The sequence below is a fragment of the Martes martes genome (genome assembly GCF_963455335.1).
Source record: "Martes martes genome assembly, chromosome: 3".
Classification (NCBI taxonomy): Eukaryota; Metazoa; Chordata; class Mammalia; order Carnivora; family Mustelidae; genus Martes; species Martes martes.
In genome coordinates, this window is record NC_137890.1 from 137,867,528 (window position 1) to 137,886,190 (window position 18,663).

General features: G+C 40.7%; 1 protein-coding gene across 1 annotated transcript in view; it reads left to right on the forward strand.

The window, feature by feature from the left end:
• The window catches only part of DPP4 (dipeptidyl peptidase 4), a 79,866-nt gene that overhangs the window by 11,933 nt on the left and 49,270 nt on the right, over positions 1-18,663 (forward strand). The window contains 3 exon segments of the mRNA XM_080798708.1: positions 10,925-11,020; positions 11,416-11,507; positions 12,843-12,923. Coding sequence (XP_080654834.1) covers positions 10,925-11,020; positions 11,416-11,507; positions 12,843-12,923 — 269 coding nt within the window.

The following is an 18,663-nucleotide window of genomic DNA, read 5'->3' on the forward strand; positions in this document are numbered from 1 at the left end:
GGCTGGGAGCCAGCAAGGAAACAGTGACATCGCTCCTACAACCGTGCAAAACTGAATTCTGCCAACAACCTGCATGAGCTGGGAAGCAGCTTCCCCCTCATCATACCCTTCCCACCCCCACCCCCAACCCCAGAGCCTCCAAATGAGGGTGAGGGCTCGGTGTGGCCAAAGCCTGGATTTCTGCCTTGGGAGACCCTGGGCGGGGAAGCCAGCCATGCCGGGCTACAAGTCCCACCCACAGAACCCTGAGCTAATATGAGGTGTTGTATTAAACTACTGTGTGTGTGTGTCATTTGTTAAGCAGCAACAGAAAACTGATCCAGTGACCACTTTGAAACAGAGGTCTGATCACATTCTTCTCTGCTCAGAAGAATTGGATGACTTCCCATCTTTCAGAGCAAAAACCGTAATCCCCACAAGGGCCTAAAAGGCCCCTGTGACCTGAGCCTCCTCGCTGCCCCTCTGAGTTCCTCCCCTTCTCCTTCCTCATCATTGTTCCCCCATCCTGCCTCCAAGGTTCCAAACCTGCAGATATTTTGCCAGGATCCCTCTTCCCTGGGACTGTCTGTTGTTTACCCCCTTACCTCCTTCAGGTCTCTGCTAAAATACCACCTTATGCTTGGGGCTTCCCCTCACCAAATTACTGAATACAGCACTCTCTCCAAACCTGACACTCCTTTTCCCCCTCCCAGCTTTATTTTCTCCACGGCACCTATGACCACCTAACGTATGGCATTAGGTACTCAGTATTTGTTCCTGTGCCTCCCACTGTTTTGAATGTAAGCTTCCTGGGAGTAAAAGGTTCCTGTTTTGTTCATGTTTTCCATATTTTGTGTCTCTAGGGCCCAAGAATATTTTTTGATTAACATTTGAATGTTGCCCTGATTCTGATTAAAATAATTATATTCAGAAATATGGAGTCAAGTCACCCATTTGTCTAGTACCTCCTGTGTGTAAAGTCCAACACTAGCAGCTATCTGATGAAGATAAAATAAGTCATCCTTCCAGCTAACTTATAACTTGTCTAGTTAAGACATGATTGTCCAGATTAAATATTCAAATAATGATATAAAATTACCTGATTAATTGGCCAAACATATTGTACAGAAAACAAACCCCCAAAAAGACCAGGAAGGAGAAATGGGTGTGGTGTAAGTAGCGAGAGGTAGACCCAGAGACTTGAGGAGAACAGTGAGAAGATGAAGACCACAGATGTGGATTGGTGATTTGAGACTTTGCTGATAAGAGAAACACAGGCAGAGAAATGAGGAGATGGCAGCACAGGCAAGTATTTTTCTGATAGCTGCACCCCGTGTCTTCTTAAGGGCAGGGCAGAGGGAGCAGCAAAAAGACATTGGATCCTGAGGGAGGAGAAAAGAAAACATGTCCCTTAAGATGAAGAAGACAAGGATTGGAGGCACAGCTTGGGCCCACTTCTACCTCCAAGTGCTGAGGAAAGGGTGGAGGCGTGGTGGGAGGGGCATAGTACAGACATGGGGAGCGTGGTGGGGAAGAAGCCCCTCAGGGTGGCTTTTGTTATAAAGGAAGAATCATTGTATCTTTTTATTGGATGACTTCATACTCATGGAAATGGGTACTGCGGGGCCCGAGTTATTCAGGACTGCGTTATGTCTTACATCTGGAAAGCATGAAAAGAAAGGAAGAAAAGAAACTTATTATAAGTTCCTACCTTTGGAAAAGAGAGTGGGGGTGGTACAACCTCCTTTCCAGGAAGTCACAAAGTTGCCATTTTTTTTTTTTTTAAGATTTATTTATTCGTTTTAGGGAGGTGGGGAGGAGTAGGAGAGGGACAGAGAATCCTCAAACAGACTCCCCGCTGAGCATGGAGCCAGACTCAGGGCTCGGTCCCATGAACCTGAGATCGTGACCAGAGCCTAAAACAAGAATCAGACGCTAAACCAACTGAGCTCTGTGGATGCCTCACAAAGTCACCATTTTTAATAACGGTCTGGAGAGAAAACTCTGGTTTTCTAAAAAATAAATGGTACCCCTTAGATTTTGCGGCACTAGGACCAATTATGTTCTGATACAACCTACCAACTCCACAAGTCCAAATGATACCCCCAACCCATCTGTCTGGATTCATTGCAAACATTGAGTTTGAACACTTCCATAATGCCTAATGTATCTACAGCAGTTCACAGAAACTGCCTGTATAGCTTTCTACCATGTGCAGCCGCCCTCCCAAACACTCAGGTTGTTTAGAAGAGTGGTTGTAACCACAGGATTCCGAGCCATGCTGTCTTCTTCAGGTGTAGCTTCTTGGGGCTTAGTAGTCATGCAGCTTGAGTCCGCTTACCCTCTAGGCCTGTCTGCACCTCAGTTTCCTAACCTGTAAAACCGAGATGAGAATAACTTACTAAGTGTACAATGCCTGGAAAAGCCCAGCATCCCGGAATAAGTCTGTAGTTATGATTCTTTATGTATTTTTAACTTTTTTATTCTTTTAACAGTCCCAGAGACAAGCACTCTAATTACACTTGTTTGACACTCTTGAAAGTTTTGCCTGGAGAATTCCGGGAAGGGCAATTTTTGTGGCAGTTTTGTTTTCCATTGAGCATCTTTCCTCATATTCTAGGAGGCAAGCACTTATCACAGAGTCGCCTTGTTGATTGTGCCTATAAATCTTTCTGGAAAGTTCTTCAGCCTTTCAGTATTAGAGCTTGCAGCATCACCAAAGGCTGATGTCCTCTAATCAGTTTTTCTTTCTAGCACAAACTAAGCATTCCCGGTTTGCATGGTAACACCTTTTTTGATGTCCCACTACAACCACTTCTGAGTATTTTTCAAGGGAAAACAGCCCTTTGCTACAAGGGCTGAATGTTTCATGGGCCTGTGAATCATTTATCCACGTAGTTCATAGGTTTCCACCTTTCAGCTCTTTCTCGTCACCTGGGATTACACTGGCTTAATGTCAGTCAACATCCTGGGACGTAAAATCCTTGTAAACATGAATGTCGGCCACTATCCTACCTGTCTTATTTATTCCCAGAAGAATCCTAACAAGGGGAGAGGAAATGACTATAGATAATAAACAAACAAACAAATAAATAAATAAATCCCTTTCCATTTCAAAGAGGAATAAAGCCGCTCAGATGTCCTGTTTGGTTCAGGCTTCCGGTGTGGGCTACACTTCCTGACTCATTGCTGGGGTCAAGGCAGAGTGAGTAGGGCAGTGTAAGCTGGGTTTAGATCAGGAAGTCCCTCTGACCTTGCACTTCTTTGCCAGTGGCTGCAGATCTCTTCACCTCGACCTGAATTTTGAAGCATGAATATTCTGCCCACTTTTGCTTTTCTGCATATACACTGGAGTCTTATGCTGATGTTCTCATGGTTTCAAGGCAATTAGAGTTTCAGCCTCAATCTTTCAAAATCAATCTTGGGAGCAGTTATGTTTTTGTTATGTTTTGTATTTTTGTTTCTTACAATTCCTGAGGAATGTCTACACAGTGTCATCAAAGAAAAGCTAAGTGTGGCCACTGTTGTTTCTAAATAAAGTTTTATTGGAACATAGCCACGTCCATTCAATTACATGTTGTCTGTGGCTGTTTTCAAGCTACAGGCAGACTAGAGTAGTTGCAACAAAGATGCATGACCCACAAAACCTGATACATTTACGGTCTGGCTCCTTAAGGAGAGGTTGCCAAACCGAGGTCTAGATATTGATATTTGGAGCCAGAAAAGACCTTATTTGATAGGCAAAATGTGTAAGTTTTTATATTGTTAAATTATGGTGGTGTGAAAAATACAGAAATCACACTCGGTTTCTCAGAAGAGGGATTTAATATAAAAAGCGGTTGCACAGGGACGCCTGGGTAGCTCAGTGGGTTGAGCCTCTGCCTTCTGCTCAGGTCATGATCTCAGGGACCTGGGATCGAGCCCCGTGTTGGGCTCTCTGCTCAGCAGGGAGCCTGCTTCCCCCTCTCTCTCTGCCTGCCTCTCTGCCTGTGATATCTCTCTCTCTGCCAAATAAATAAAATAAAATAAAATAAAGCGGTTGCACAGATTAGAGAGCAGAAGAGAAATTCTGAAGTAACTCAGAGACAGAAGCTGCAGGAATGGCTTACCTTTGGGGCTGGGAACAAAGATGAAGGACACAGAGGGTCTGGACTCAAAACTCTGAGGGGTGTGAGGCACCCAGCTGCTTTTGCCACCACTGGGAGGCATGACAAGGAAGGTTTGGGCATTCCAAAGGAGCTAGAGGCTGAGCCAGGTGCTACTTCTGGGCACATGCTAAATGGATCAGCAGGAGGAACAAAGTTCTTTTTCTTCTCCTACTGGCCAGTCCTCTAACTAGACCCGCCTGACCAGTGCACTGCTCTTCCAACTACCACAGTCACTTGGAGTTCACAGTGTTGATATTTGGAACCATGTTCCTGTTTGTGCTCCTGTGCTAGTATTACCTGGCTTTTATTTTTTCTTTCAACAAATACTTACGGACCGTCTTTATATGCTGAGCACTGTTCTAAGCTGTGGTGATATAATAGTAAATGAAACCAAACACAACAAAATCAGTGCCCCTGTGGAGCTTACATTCAATCAAAGGAGGCAAGCAGTAAGCAAGATAAAGTAAGATATATAGTATGATAGATGGTATCCCTGTTAAGTAAAAAAAAAAAAAAAATATATATATATATATATATATATATATATATATGTATGTATGTATGTATATATAAAGTAAGAAGGGTTCTAGAGAATGCTATGGGGGATCAGGCCTCAAAAAAAGACCTGGAGATGGTAAGGAAAAATAAGCCTCGGGCATTTTCGAGGTCAAGAACGTTCCAGGAGTAGGAGCAAATTCAAAGTCCCTGAGGCCGCAGTGGGAGGAACATGTGTAGTGAACAGCCCGAAGGCCGTTATGGAGAGAGAGGAGAGATACAAGGGGAAGAGGAGGAGGTGAGCCTAGAGCCGTGACAGACAGCCTCCTACTACGTTGTTCCCTTTATCCCAAACTGTTGCTGTTCTGGGAGATATGCATTGTACCATTTGGTTGGCCTTTCAGAGTAGACTTTTGGGAGAGACAGCACAGTGATTCTGTCTCTAACAAAAGTTTGGTCATCTGACACTCTGACCTTACAAGTAAGTGCCTGGAGGAGGCAGTCCCAGGCTCCCTGGGCTCCAGCTCCACCGGCATGCATTTATCAGGTGTCACTTGATGGACGTGGGGTGTTCCTCTTCTCGAGGCGAATCTGGCGATCGTGATTATGGTCTAATGCCTCCTGCGTTGGTAATCAGAAAAACATCCCTCCTCACAAATCCTCTAAGTCCACCCAGTTCAGTGTTTTCCCTCCATGCTATAAACTGCTGACGCCCACTGTGGATGGGAGGGAGGGCACGAGATCTGTTTAAGGGAGAGAGTGCCACTCATTAGCACTGAACAAATGACTAGACTGTGCTTATCCTAGATGTTTTCTCAGCGTGATGTTCCTATGCTGTCTTATTAGGATCATTTGGGATATGAACAACCTGCAACTTGTAATTTTAACCATTATTTTATTGCAAATCAATCTTAATCTCAGCACCCCTGCTCAGTACTTGAGAGGGGAGACTCCTCTGTTCATATCTGTAACCCGATTGCCTAGCACACGCTTGGAACAAAACAACAATAAATAGTATGACATATCTGGAGAGCTTCCTGAATTCTATGTCCTAAGCTAAGCATTTTACATCCCTTATCCCACTTCACCATGGCAAGTCCCCATAGGCTACGTAATGCTATATGCTGGTTTTATAGATGAAAAAGTTGAAGTTTTGAAAGATTCAGAAATTTTCCCAAGGCCTCACTGCAAGAATTAGACCTAGGCTGAAATCCAGACTCTCTGATTTCAAAGCCACCAGGGACCCAACACTTTATTGGTATTTGTTGGATCAATTCAGATGGGTGGTAGCCTGCCCACATATGCTACTGGGTGACACAGGGTACGCAGTGCCTTCTAGTCAATTTCTTCTTCTGCCTTCTTGATTTTGCTTCTTCTGTCCCCATGTCAAGGCTGCTATTTTGCTGTGGCAAATTCTGAAGCGACACGCATTTCATTTCTTTAGCATCAATACAAAATGTTAACTGATTACCATATGGAACCCAAGAACTCTATAACCAGATATCTTTTTCCTGTGTTTAACAACTTAATAAGTTTATGAGCCGTAAAGAGCACATTTCTTTTTAGTGGCATTTCATTAGCCACTTATTTACCAAAACAATTTATTTTTGTGAAGTAGAAATATTACATATCCCAGCCCAACACAGACAAAAAAGTATCTCACTGGGCCGCCTGGGCAGCTCAATTGGTTAAACAACTGCCTTTAGCTCGGGTCATGATCCTGGAGTCCCAGGATCGAGTCCCACATCGGGCTCCCAGCTCTATGGGGAGTCTGCTTCTCCCTCTGACCTTCTCCCTCTCATGCTCTCTCTCACTCTCTCTCTCTCTCTAATACATAAATAAAATCTTTTTTTAAAAAGTTTATTATTAATGTATACAAAATAGTCAAAATATTCTGCAATCATAAGGTAACAAGTGGTCAAGGCAAGACGATTCCATGCAACTAAACTATGTCCTTAATTGGATCTTACCATTTTGGAAATACTTTTATTCAGAAATGATTTTGATCCTACAACAAGAAGGCATTGAGATACCATACACTTCGATAAGAATCTATTATTAGGTTGAATCATTTTAAATACTGCTATTCTACCATTTTTAACTGAAAAAAATGACATTTTCAGATGGTCCAACCCAGTAGCTGTTCTCACCAGAAAAGTAAAATCTAAAGTTGTTAACATTTTTTTTTTCTTTTCTGATTTTGAAATTCAAGAAGACAGGAATCTAAGAGTTTCTATAAAAGCTGATGGGTAACATATGATTAACTGCTTTACTTGGCGAGCACAATGCTTTGAACCGATAAGTCAAATGAACGACATGTCCCAGGCCCACCAGGAAAACCACACGAGCAGCCAAAGACCTTCATCTGTTGCCACAGCAGTGCCCTGTCAGTGAGCAAGGAGACAAGGGGAAAGAAACATGAACGTGTCCTGTAAGTGTTTGACAGAATAGGTTGTAACTTGGCAACAAACTAGGAACTTGCTAAAGGTCAAAACCTGGACTTGGCACTCAACGTTTTACAGAGCTCACTTATCTAGATGTTTCAAACGTATCTTCCAATGTGCACTGCTTATCAAATGGCAAGGCAAAAAACAAGGAACATTTGTTGCTTGGTTTGCTCCAGTTCAGCAGTGTTGTTCTGGGACCGGGTAGCCAGGATGTGGAAAGGAGCTCGCGGGGTCATCGTTGAGTGGGTGAGTGAGCCTGACACAAACCAGAGGCACCCCAGGGTCTTCACAGATGTCCTGGGCCATAGCAGGAGTGTAGCATCAGTGTTGATATCTGGGACATCAACGGATGGAATAAAATTATCCTGGGCCCATTACAAGCAAACATGGTAGGAGCTCAAATATGGTAGACTTGATGGGTCTAGGAACACTATGGTCTGAGAAGAGAATGAGCTCAGCCTTGTCTGAGACGGGAGGGAGATTAAGTGCTCAGTGAATCACGCATCATGAATGTGAAGGGTGGCGCCCTGGGCAGCAGGTGATGTCACAGGGAATTTTGCCTCAATGATTTTTTTTTTTTTTGCCTCAATGATTTTAATAGTCCAGATTTAAGTGTGTTATCCTAAAAAGCCAGGGTGAATACCCTTACATGAGATAGCATTTAAAGGAGATAACAATGTATGTTGTCTGCTATAAGTACTCGGTTAATTCTCTCCTTACAAAATCAAGAGGCAGATGTTCTAAGTTGTTCTAAGTTGATGTTCTAAGTTGATATGTCTGTTTTATTAGAGATACATGTTTAGGTTGTTCAGGCAATGCTGCATTAAAAAAAACACCAGAGACCGTGTGGCTTAAACAACAAGTATTTTTATCTCACAGTTTTGGAGTCTGGGAAGTCTCAGTCACTGGCAGATTATGTGTCTGGCGTCTAGTGAGGGCCAGTTTCCTGTGTCCTCACATGGAAAGGACAAGAGATCCTTCTGGGCACTAATTCATAAGGGTACTAATTTCATTTATGAGTGCTTTACCTCCATGACCTAATCACCTCCCAAAAGCCCCATCTCCTAATACCATCACACTGGGGGTTAGGATTTCAACATATGAATTTTGGAGGACACAAACATTTAGGTAATTGCAATGAAGTGTGTTTGCGTGTGTGTGTATAAATTGTTCAATATCAATAGGTCTATCCAGACATCGATATCAGCAGGTGATATAGGATTGTGAATGTCTATAACCATTTATACCTTGAGTTGTAATAATTTTGGAATGTCTTTTGTGTCCATTTTAGACTCATAGCTCTTGATAACTAATAGCTCTTGATATATATACACATATATATACATATATATCTGCAACAGTATTTTTCAAATAGTACTTACTTTATAGCTGTTCAGTGCATCAAAGAACAATTAGATGAATATGAACAACTAAGGGTATTTAGTGAATAAATCTACAGATATGTAGAGTTTCAAGTATTTTCTGTAGCACAGGGCTTTACTTCTTGCTTGACAGTTGGCAAGTTCAAGGGCTGGTTTTACCCATTTGCTCTATCTCTGCTAACAAAGAGAAATATCTTTCTAATTTTCTGGGGTGAAATGCAGGCCTGAATGGAAAAAAAGAAAAACAGGTTGGGGTTTTTTTTGGTTTCATCTTCAACTTATTTAGCAAACTAGGCTTAAACAAAATCAATAAATTAATAAACTATAACAATTTATCTACTGAAGCTGAAAGTTTTGTAGACAGAACCAAGGCTATGTTATCAAATAAGATCCAAAGAAATAAAATCTTGAGAACACCTCCTGTAAGAGCATTTCCTATGAGAGAATTACCTTTCTACAAACCGTAAAAAATTAACAAGAGAAGCTGCTATTGACTTTTCAATCCCCGAAAGAGTAAGAACAGTTCTTGAAAACTTACGATGGTGCCTGCTTTTATGAGTGTATGTTTGCAAGTATGTGGAAAGAATATAGTATATGGAAAAACTCTTTAGGCTGCTTGTCATCAGTGGGAGTTCTGTGATTGGGGAATCACGCTGGCCTCATCAACCTTGGAGAATGATATCCCACGTTATCAACAAAAGCTGTGTGTACCTACTATGGCATAGAACTGTGCTAGGTACTAAGTTGATGAAAAAGAAACAACCAACCAACCCAAGACCCTTTCTTCAATGAATAGATAGCCTAGCTCAGTCCACCACAGTTTTAGGCATGGAAAAAATAGTTACCACCAGAAGTTATTAATTAGAAAAACCACATGAGTAGTCTGGGGGCAAAAGTCAGAGGAGGCAGCACTGAAGTCTTGATGAGAGAGGGGGGAGTTGGCAGGTGGAGGACTGTGACAGCCCGGGAGGCAGTTGGAGATGCTGCAGGGGAGAGGCTTAGGACAAGGAGCAAAGTCAGAAAAGCCAAAAAGAAGTCTTACTGGGTCCAGTAGGCAATCATACATGGAGTAAGTGGAAGTGAGCCTAGAGAGTCTCATGCCAGACTGTGGAGGCCATGAGTGCCACGCTAAGGAGTCGAAATCTTTCCGTAGACAATGGCGAATCAGGGGAGGCTTTTGAGGAAAAAGTCACAGGGATGAAAGTGGCATTTTGGAAAAATCTTTCCAGGGGTTGTACAGTGGAGGGATTGGACTGGGGAAAGACTAAGGGCAAGATACCCAGAAGAACGATGTCATAGGAAGAATCAAACAGGGTTAACCAGATACAGGTGGTAGTAAAAGAGAGGGAGACATCAGAAATGATTTTCAGACTTTGAATATAGGTTTCTGGTAACAGAATCTAAAACCACACAAATTGCCTAGGGAAAATGATTTTGGAAGGAAGGCGATTAATTTAGACAAGGGAAGTCTAGGGTTAATATGGGACAAGTCAACTAAGAAGGCCCAATACAGCACTAGAAATGTGAGTTTGAGGTGTGAAAGGCTAAGGTAATGAATATAGGTTTTGTCATGAATTTAAATGGAAAATACGCCGGAAGCCCAAGAAGTCACATTCTCTGGAGTCCTCTAGGAGGAAAAATGAAGAGAGGTAAGAGCAAAAAGCTGAAGATTGAGTATCAGGGCATTTCTGCCTTGGAGGTCAATAAAGGAAAATAAAGAGATAGAAAAATGAATGATCAGAGGTTAGGAGGAGAAATGAGGTGTCACTGAGTCCATGGGAGGGTTTCATGAAAACCTCCCCCAAATGCAAGGAAAGGTCACCATAGAAACAAAGATCAATGAATTAGACAATCACCCTGTCTTAAAGGTCCATGCAAAGCAAGAGAGTGTGGAAAGCCACCTTCAGACCTCTAAGAAAGACAGCCTAGCCTTGTGCCATCTACTACATGACCACCAATCGGAGTGTGTCTATTCAAATTGGGACATGCTATAATCATAGACGACATACTGGATTTCAAAGTAGTATAAAAACAAAGAATGTGAAAGATCTCATTAATAAAATTTAAATATTGATTCCATGTTGAAATGATAATATTTTGAATATATTGGGCTAAATAAAATATGCTACTAAAATTATTTTCACCTTACCAATCTTTGCATATGGCTACTAGAAAATGGACTCTCGTCATATTTCCCTTGGATTTGGGGGATCTAGACCTTCATGAGGAAGTTCACTAATGCAGGCACTAATATAGCTCAGGGAGACACACCACTCACTTGTGCTCTAACAATTAAGTGTATCTCCACTCCATCCATCCAGCCTGAAATCCTTCAGAATGTGTTTTGCATTTTGTGAGTGTAATTCCTATAGTTTGCGACCAGTGTGTATTGCAGTGATCCATTTGTTTATTTTATCCCAAACTTAGGTTATTCCATCTTACTGAACATTTGGCTCTTTTCTTTAATCAACAGATGATGCTGCAGCTGACAGTCGCAGAACTTACACTCTAACTGATTATTTAAAAAATACTTTTAGGATGAAATTCTATTCCTTGCGTTGGATTTCAGGTAAGGACTTTTCTGGGGGAGGGGACAGATTTTTAAGCCTGTGCTCCTTCTAATTAGGTTGTGGGACACTTTTGTGGCCCTGAGAAGATACCCTTGTTTTGTTAAACCATATGGGAAAGTATTTTTCTCTATTTACAGGTACAAAGGAAAATAAACCTATATTTCTTTGTTACAGACTATGAAAAGTTAAAAGTGAATTGAAACTTTGACAATAATGATGGAAAAATGAATGCATACTAGTGTAATATTCATCACTTAATGTTTTTCCAACTTCAAAATGCTTATTTAGTACTAGTGTGAGCTTAAACCTTCAGGTTTTTTTCTGAATCATTTTTAGCTTATGGAGATTTTTAATTGCAACTTGAAATACTGATCCAGCCATTTTCTTTCTTTAGATCAGGAATACCTCTACAAACAAGAAAATAATATCTTGCTATTCAATGCTGAATACGGAAACAGCTCCATTTTCTTGGAAAACAGTACATTTGTATGTTTGCATAATTCATTTATACTTTAAGGAAATTCTGAGGATTTTTTTTTCATAACCTTTCAAATCATGAGTACTATCATTTCTCATCCTGTTGAACTCTCTCTGCAGCATATGGCACAGTGGATCTTTCTCTCCTTCTTGGAATGCTCCCTGCCTTGGCTACCTTTTAGTCTCCCTTGACGATTCCTCCTCCTCTGCCCATACTCCTAAGCGTAAGTGCCCATCAGGGCTCTGTCTTCCCTTGCTGGCCTCTCTCCACAGTTTGCCTGCTCTCCTTCAGTGAATTTCATGCCCTTCCCCAGCAAGAGGGCTCTCCTGTCTGGCCTTGATTCTCGAATGCACATTTTCAACACTAACCTTCTGCCAAGATCAAAGTCTCTATTTCTCATAGCTGGCTTGCTCCTGCCCACCCGTGACCTGCAGGTATTTTAAGCTCAGTATCCCAAGCTCAACTAGTCATTTCCCCTTCACTCTCCTCTCAAGCTGAAAGCACCCTATTCCTCTTCCTGAGTTCCCAATCTTGGTAAATTATGCTCCCCTCCAAGTCACGTAGGCTAAAAAGTGAAATTCTACTCCTTGAATCCTCAGAATCTTCCTTGATTCCTCTGCCATCCCTCGTTTTTGGCCACTTAACAAGCCCTATCACTTCTTCGTCTACAATGTCATGTCCCTCGGATTCCTGTCTCCACTGTAGAGCCCTGGTTCAAGGCCTTTTTAATCTGTGTTAGTACTCCAGTCTTGTGTCCCTGTCTCCATTCTGTAGATGAGACCATTGCATTGCCCAAGGCAGGGCTGGTGCAAGCCCTCTCCTCTCATGTCCGCCACCATGTCCCAGAGCATCTCTGTAAAGACAGATAAGACTCTACCACATCCATGTGCACTCTAAAGTGGTTTAGACTTCCACTTCTTATATTCCAGGCTCAGCTACTTTTCTAATTCTCTGTCCTCTTTTCTATGTGGTCTGATGTACCCTATACTGTACTCAGGTTACACCAAACCTCTGGACACTCTTAATATGCATGCTCTCTCCTACATCTGGTTTTTTTGCTCATGCTCTTCCCCCTGCTGGGAAATTTCTCTCTCTCTTCCTGATCTCTACCCTCATGGCGGTCTTCCCTTGGTTAGATTTAATTCTTCCTTGCCTGGTTCTCTAACCCTGATCACCGTACATCTTGCATCATGATCATTTGTGGGGGGGATCGTGCCATTTCTAAGAGCTCCCAAGGCATGAGCCACATGTCTGTCTAGAACTATACCCTCTACGTAGTAAGTGCTCAGTAATGATTGTTAAGTGCAATTGTTCGATTGTTCTTTTTTCCATTTGTTTGACAGGAGGAATTTGAACATACTATAAATGACTATTCGGTATCTCCTGATGGACAGTTTATTCTCTTAGAGTACAACTATGTGAAGGTAAAAGAAATGCTTTCTTATTGTGACATTTAAAGAATCTTATGAGTATGTTATTTTATAACTGATTTCTAGTCCATGAATATTTAAGGTTGACACCTAAGTACAGAGAACAAACTGAGGGTTGATTGGAGGGAGGCGGGTGATGGGCATTAAGGAGGTGCTTATGATGAGCACTGGGTGTTGTATATAGGTGATGAATACCTGAATTCTGCTCCAGGAACTAACATAGTACTGTATGCTAACTCACAACATTTAAATTTTTAAAAAAAGATTGACATCTAAGTAATATAATAGGCACTAAAAACTCATTAATTCAGCATCAAAAGAAGAAGTAACCATTCTCATTCATAAAAGGTAGGTCCAACAACTGTTTTAAAAGAAATTCATTTTAGTGTTTTTAAATGCTAAGAAGTATAAATAATGTATTATAGGTACTAAAAGCAAAAGTTAACAAAGGAAACTTGTAATTTCAAAGCAAGCTTCCATGTCTGACTCGCACAGCCAGTAATAGAACCCCTTATTTCCTTTGTCTCAACTTTACATAAAGTAAAACTCTCAGTAAGTATTTACCTTAAAAAGAGTTGTACTTCCTATCCTCCAGAAGAGACTTTGCAAGGGGACTCAGATCACCTTGCAGCCTTCAGGTGCCACCATATACAAACCATTCTCAAGGGGGAGCCTCAGCCCAACATCAGATTCTCACGCCTCAGGCCTCAGGAAAGTTTAATCCCGTATCCTCTTCATGGTCAGGCTGGCTGCAAGTCGCCAGGACCTTGAACTGTAGCTTTTTAGTTATTCCTGAATTTGACAACTGTCCCCAAATACAGGAAGTTTTGAGACTTGTAGGAAACATTAAGGTGGGGGGGGGGCGTTTTAGGGGGTAGGGAAGGAAAAAATGAAACAAGATGGGATCAAGAGGGAGACAAACCATTAGAGACTCTTAATCTCAGGAAACAAACTGAGGTTTGCTGGGGGGAGGGGGATGGGGAGAGGGTGGCTGGGTGATGGACATTGGGGAGGGTATGGGCTATGGTGAGTGCTGTGAAGTGTGTAAGCTTGATGATTCATAGACCTGTATTCCTGTGGCAAATAATACATCATATGTTAATAAAAATAATTTTAAAAAATTAAAAAAAAACCCTGTAGGGATATTCTGCTTTGAAAACAAAAGATAAAGCTGGGAATCCCCACCTTTGCCCTTCTATTCTAGAATAAATAATAAATACTGAGGGGCCTTATCTCACACCCCAATGCTTCTTTACTCAGGCAAAGCAAACCATTTCCTACTCCATTTCCCATTCCAATGTGGTAACTTTGAATCACAGTATTTATCCTGAACTCACGGTGTTTAGCTTCATTTCCTGGACATGAAGACTCTCGGATTGTACTACTAACCCTATCAGCTGGGAGCCAGTCAGAATCCTAGGCCAACTTCAACACATCTGTTCCCAATTAATGGATTATTTATTTAATTCAGTGGTTTTTATTGGTGTCTCAAGATTAAAATAACTTGATTAGCTTCTAAAAATTCCCAGTGGCCAGGTCCAATCCCCAGATTAATAAATTATAGCCTCTGGAGTGAAGCTGACATCATTTTTTTTTTTAATGGGTAGATTCTGAATGAGCACCCAGGGTGGAGAACAACTGAATAGCCATTGCCCATGTTTAGGACACACATATAAAGACAATGAGGTGAAGGTAGAAACAGAAAGGTAAATACCAGCTCAATTTACTATTTGGCCAAGTTCAGTAAGTGTCATATGTTGTATTTCACTGGTAGACCTCAGTTGGACAGCCATCACCAGTGGTTTGTATTTATGGAGTCACTGGAGTTTCCATGTGCATTTAGCTGCTTTTGCTGTTTTCATGCTATTCCCTTATCCCATTGCCATGCATGCATTTCAGGCAGTACCTACAGTGCTCCTTTTAAAACCTAGGTTAGGTTATGTCATGCCTCTGCCTAACCCCTCATGACCAGTGGTTTCCCATCACTTTCAGAATAAAACACAAACTCTAACCACAGCATCCTCAGAAGCCTGTGTGGCTGGACCTCATTCTGGCCTTGCTAACCCATGGTCTGTTACCTTCTCTAGACTCACCGTGCTTGGCCAGTGCTTCTCACCCCTGCCGAACCTTGCAGTCACCTATGGAGGTTTTTAAAAATGTAAATGCCTGCAGCCTACCCCACACCAACTAGTTCAGTGTGGTGATGGGGGGCAACAGCAGACAAGGGTTCCCCTATGACTTAAGGGCTCCCAGGTGATTTAGTGGTCACTCTTTAGGGGCACTCTTCGATTTTCTCAAGCATCATTCATTCCCATCTAAGGGCCAAAGTATTTGCTATTGTTTCCTCCTAGAACCTTCTTCCGCTGATTATCTAACAGCTTTCCCTTTTTAGTAATTCAGGTTCAGGCTTTCTTAGATTGCTACACCTAACTTTGCCCCCTGCCACTCTGTTCTCCCACACTCCACCATTCGCTCTCTATCACATTAGCTTATTTCACTCTCTTTATACCTTTGATTGCAGAGCGCTAAATTGTAAGATTATTGAAAGTAGAGCACTCTATCTTCTATTTTATTTCTTAAAGTATCCACTAGAGTTTTCTGTACAGCATACATATGCAACTTACAATAATTTCTACTCATTGCCTCATGCTCCAGAATGAGTCACAGTTGCAACCCCTATCGCATGCGGACAATATTCCAGTTGACTAATCAGTTCTCAATAAATTTACCCAAAACAAAGAAAAGTCTAGTTTTATGCTCTTTCCTTGGAGGTCTGCTGTGCAAAGTTCTTTAGATTCTACTCCATGGCTTTTCCATGACAGAGTTAGTGCATTCAGAAAGAGCAATATTACTTCTATGTTGTACCCTACAGCCTGCTATGGATGTTCCCCCAGCATCTCCATTCACTGCTGAGTGCTCCAGAGGTAATAGTTGCAACAACTATGATATGTTGACAATATTCTAGGGCCCTGCTCAGACTTCACATGTATTCTCATGAACCTCTCATGAGATCATAGCTGACATCAGCCGCATTTTCTTAGAGAGAAAATTGAAGCTTAGAAAAAAATTTGCCTGATATTACACAGCAGAGACTGGTCTTGTTCCATTTAAGCTGCTCTAACAGACTACCATAGACTGGGTGGGTTAATAACCTATCTGTTTCTCATAGTTCTGGAAGCTGAGAAAGAAGTCCTAGGTCAAGGTGCTAGCCGTTTCAGTGTCTGGTGATATCTCACTTGATGGAACATAGTTGACTGTCTTCTCCATGTCCTCAAATGGAGAAGGGGCATGGAATATTTTTGGAGTCTCTTTTTTAAAGGGACTAATCCCATACATGAGGAACCTACACTCATGAGCTTGTTACTTCCCAAAGGCTCACTTCCAACATCATCACACTGGGGGGGTTTAGGATCAATATATGAATGGTGGAGGGTGGGCAACAAACATTCAGTGTATAGCCAGACTTGAATCCAGATTAGAAACTCCAAATCTTGAACTCTTAAACATAATCTTTCCCAACTTTGTGCTTCAACGTCTTTCTGCTATGATGCTTTTTTAACCCCTTCCCTGTGTGGCAGTTCTCTGCTTTGAGACTCAGTCTAACAATCAGCTTTTCCATAGACCTTTCTCTCTCCCTAAGGCCTGATTTATGATTCCTGCCTCTCCCCACCTACCTCTGTTAGATGTCCTGTGGTTCTTTCCTTGTGTGTACTTGCCCATATATATCCCCAATTCAACAAGGAGCTCCTCAAGGAGATTGAGCCTGTCTTATCCAGTAATGCCTGATAGAGGAGAATTGCCAAAGTTTCTAACCTTAATAGAAGGATGAGTCTGTTTCAAAAGATGAAGTGAACATTCCAAACTTTTTGGGTTTCCTTTTGCATCTCATGATGGATCTGTTGTCCTGAGTGATCTCAAACCTTAAACCTCTTCGTATTTTTAGCCTGTAATATATACCTTTGGGCTCTTTCAAGTAGAGTATTCAAAAGTTTCCCAGGAACAAGCATGGGTTGTGTCAAAATAATCCAGGATTTTTTAAAAAGTATGACTTGCTAAAAGTAAGGTCTTAATACATAATTGTTGACATGAGAGGATAGAAGGATGATAAATGATACGTGGGAAATACTCGTCAAGGTTAGAACCTTTGGCTTGTATCTCATCTCTGTCTTATACAAGCTGGGTATCCTTGGGCTACCCATTTCATTGACTTCATTTTCATGGGTAAAATTTTATTTTTTTGTTAGTTTGTCTTATTTCTTGAACAGAGACTATGTGACTTGCACTAGATGAGACTTCAGATTTAAAGATGAATAAGACACAATTTCTTACATCTAGGATTATAGTAGGGAAGACAGACATAAAGACATGTAATTTCTTTTAGAATATCTTTAATGTATAAATGCATCCACATATAAATATAATTTTTCATAAATGCAAATCTGTGTGCATGTGAATGTGTGTGTGTGTATATATACATTATATATATATATATATTCTTCAGTCTTATCTTTTTTCCTCTTATATCTGTCTCCTTACTCCTCATCTCTCCCCCACCTTTTCCCCAAGTATCACATGTTAAGAACCTAGTATATATCTCTCTCCATATTTTATATTTTCCCCTTATTCAAATAATTCTATGAAGATAGATATTTTATGAAGATAGATATTATTTTAGTCATTGCTTATTCTATAAAAAATAAAATCCTATTTTCTATACTTTTCTGTAATTTGCATTTCTCAATGATTCTGTGTGGAACTTCTTCCAAGTTATCTGGCATAGCTCAAATTCATTTATTTTTAAATTAATAGACTTAATTCTTTTAGAACAGCTTTAGGCTTAGAGAATATGAGTGGAAAATACAGAGTTCCCACATACGTCCTCACCATCTCCCCCCAACCTCTGTCCCAGTTTCCGATATCATTAACATTTTGCATTAGTATGATACATTCATTACAATTGATGCGCCATTATTGATACATTATAACCAACTAAAGTCCATAGTTCTCATTAGGGTTCATTATGTTGTACATTCTATGGGTTTTGGCAGTTCTATAAGGTATAATGACATGTATCCACCATCCTGTTATCATAGAGGATATTTTGCTTCAGCTCTTCATCCCTCCCTTCCTCCAAACCCTTAGCAACAGCTGATCTTTTGATTGTCTCCATAATTTTGCCTTTTCCAAAATGTCATATGGTTGGAATCATACAATATGTAATCTTTTCAGATTGGTTTTTCTCACATGAAAATATGCATTTGAGTTTCTTCCATGGCTTTTTGTGATGTAATAACTCATTTCTTTTTGTTGGTAAATAATATTCCAATGTCTGGATGGACCATAGTTTGTTTACCCATCACCTATTGAAGGACATCTTGGTTCTTCTAAGTTTTGACAATTATGAATAAAACTAAAAATTTGTGTGGAGGGTTTTTGTATATGTGTAAGTTTTTAGTTCCTTTGGTTAAATAACAAGGAGTTTGCTGCTAAAGGTATTTGGGTTTGGAGTTTCCTTTGTGCACATGTTTTTATTTATTGATTCAATATTTTTTTAGAGATAAGACTATACAGATTTTCCATTTTTTTGTCTCAGTTTTGATAACTTGTTTTCCAAGGAATTTGTCCCTTTTTAAACTTCTACATTTCTTGGCAAAACAATGTTTATAAAATGTCTTAAAAACTTTTAATCCCATTTTAATCCCATTTTAAAATTTAAGAATTTTAATTCTTGAGA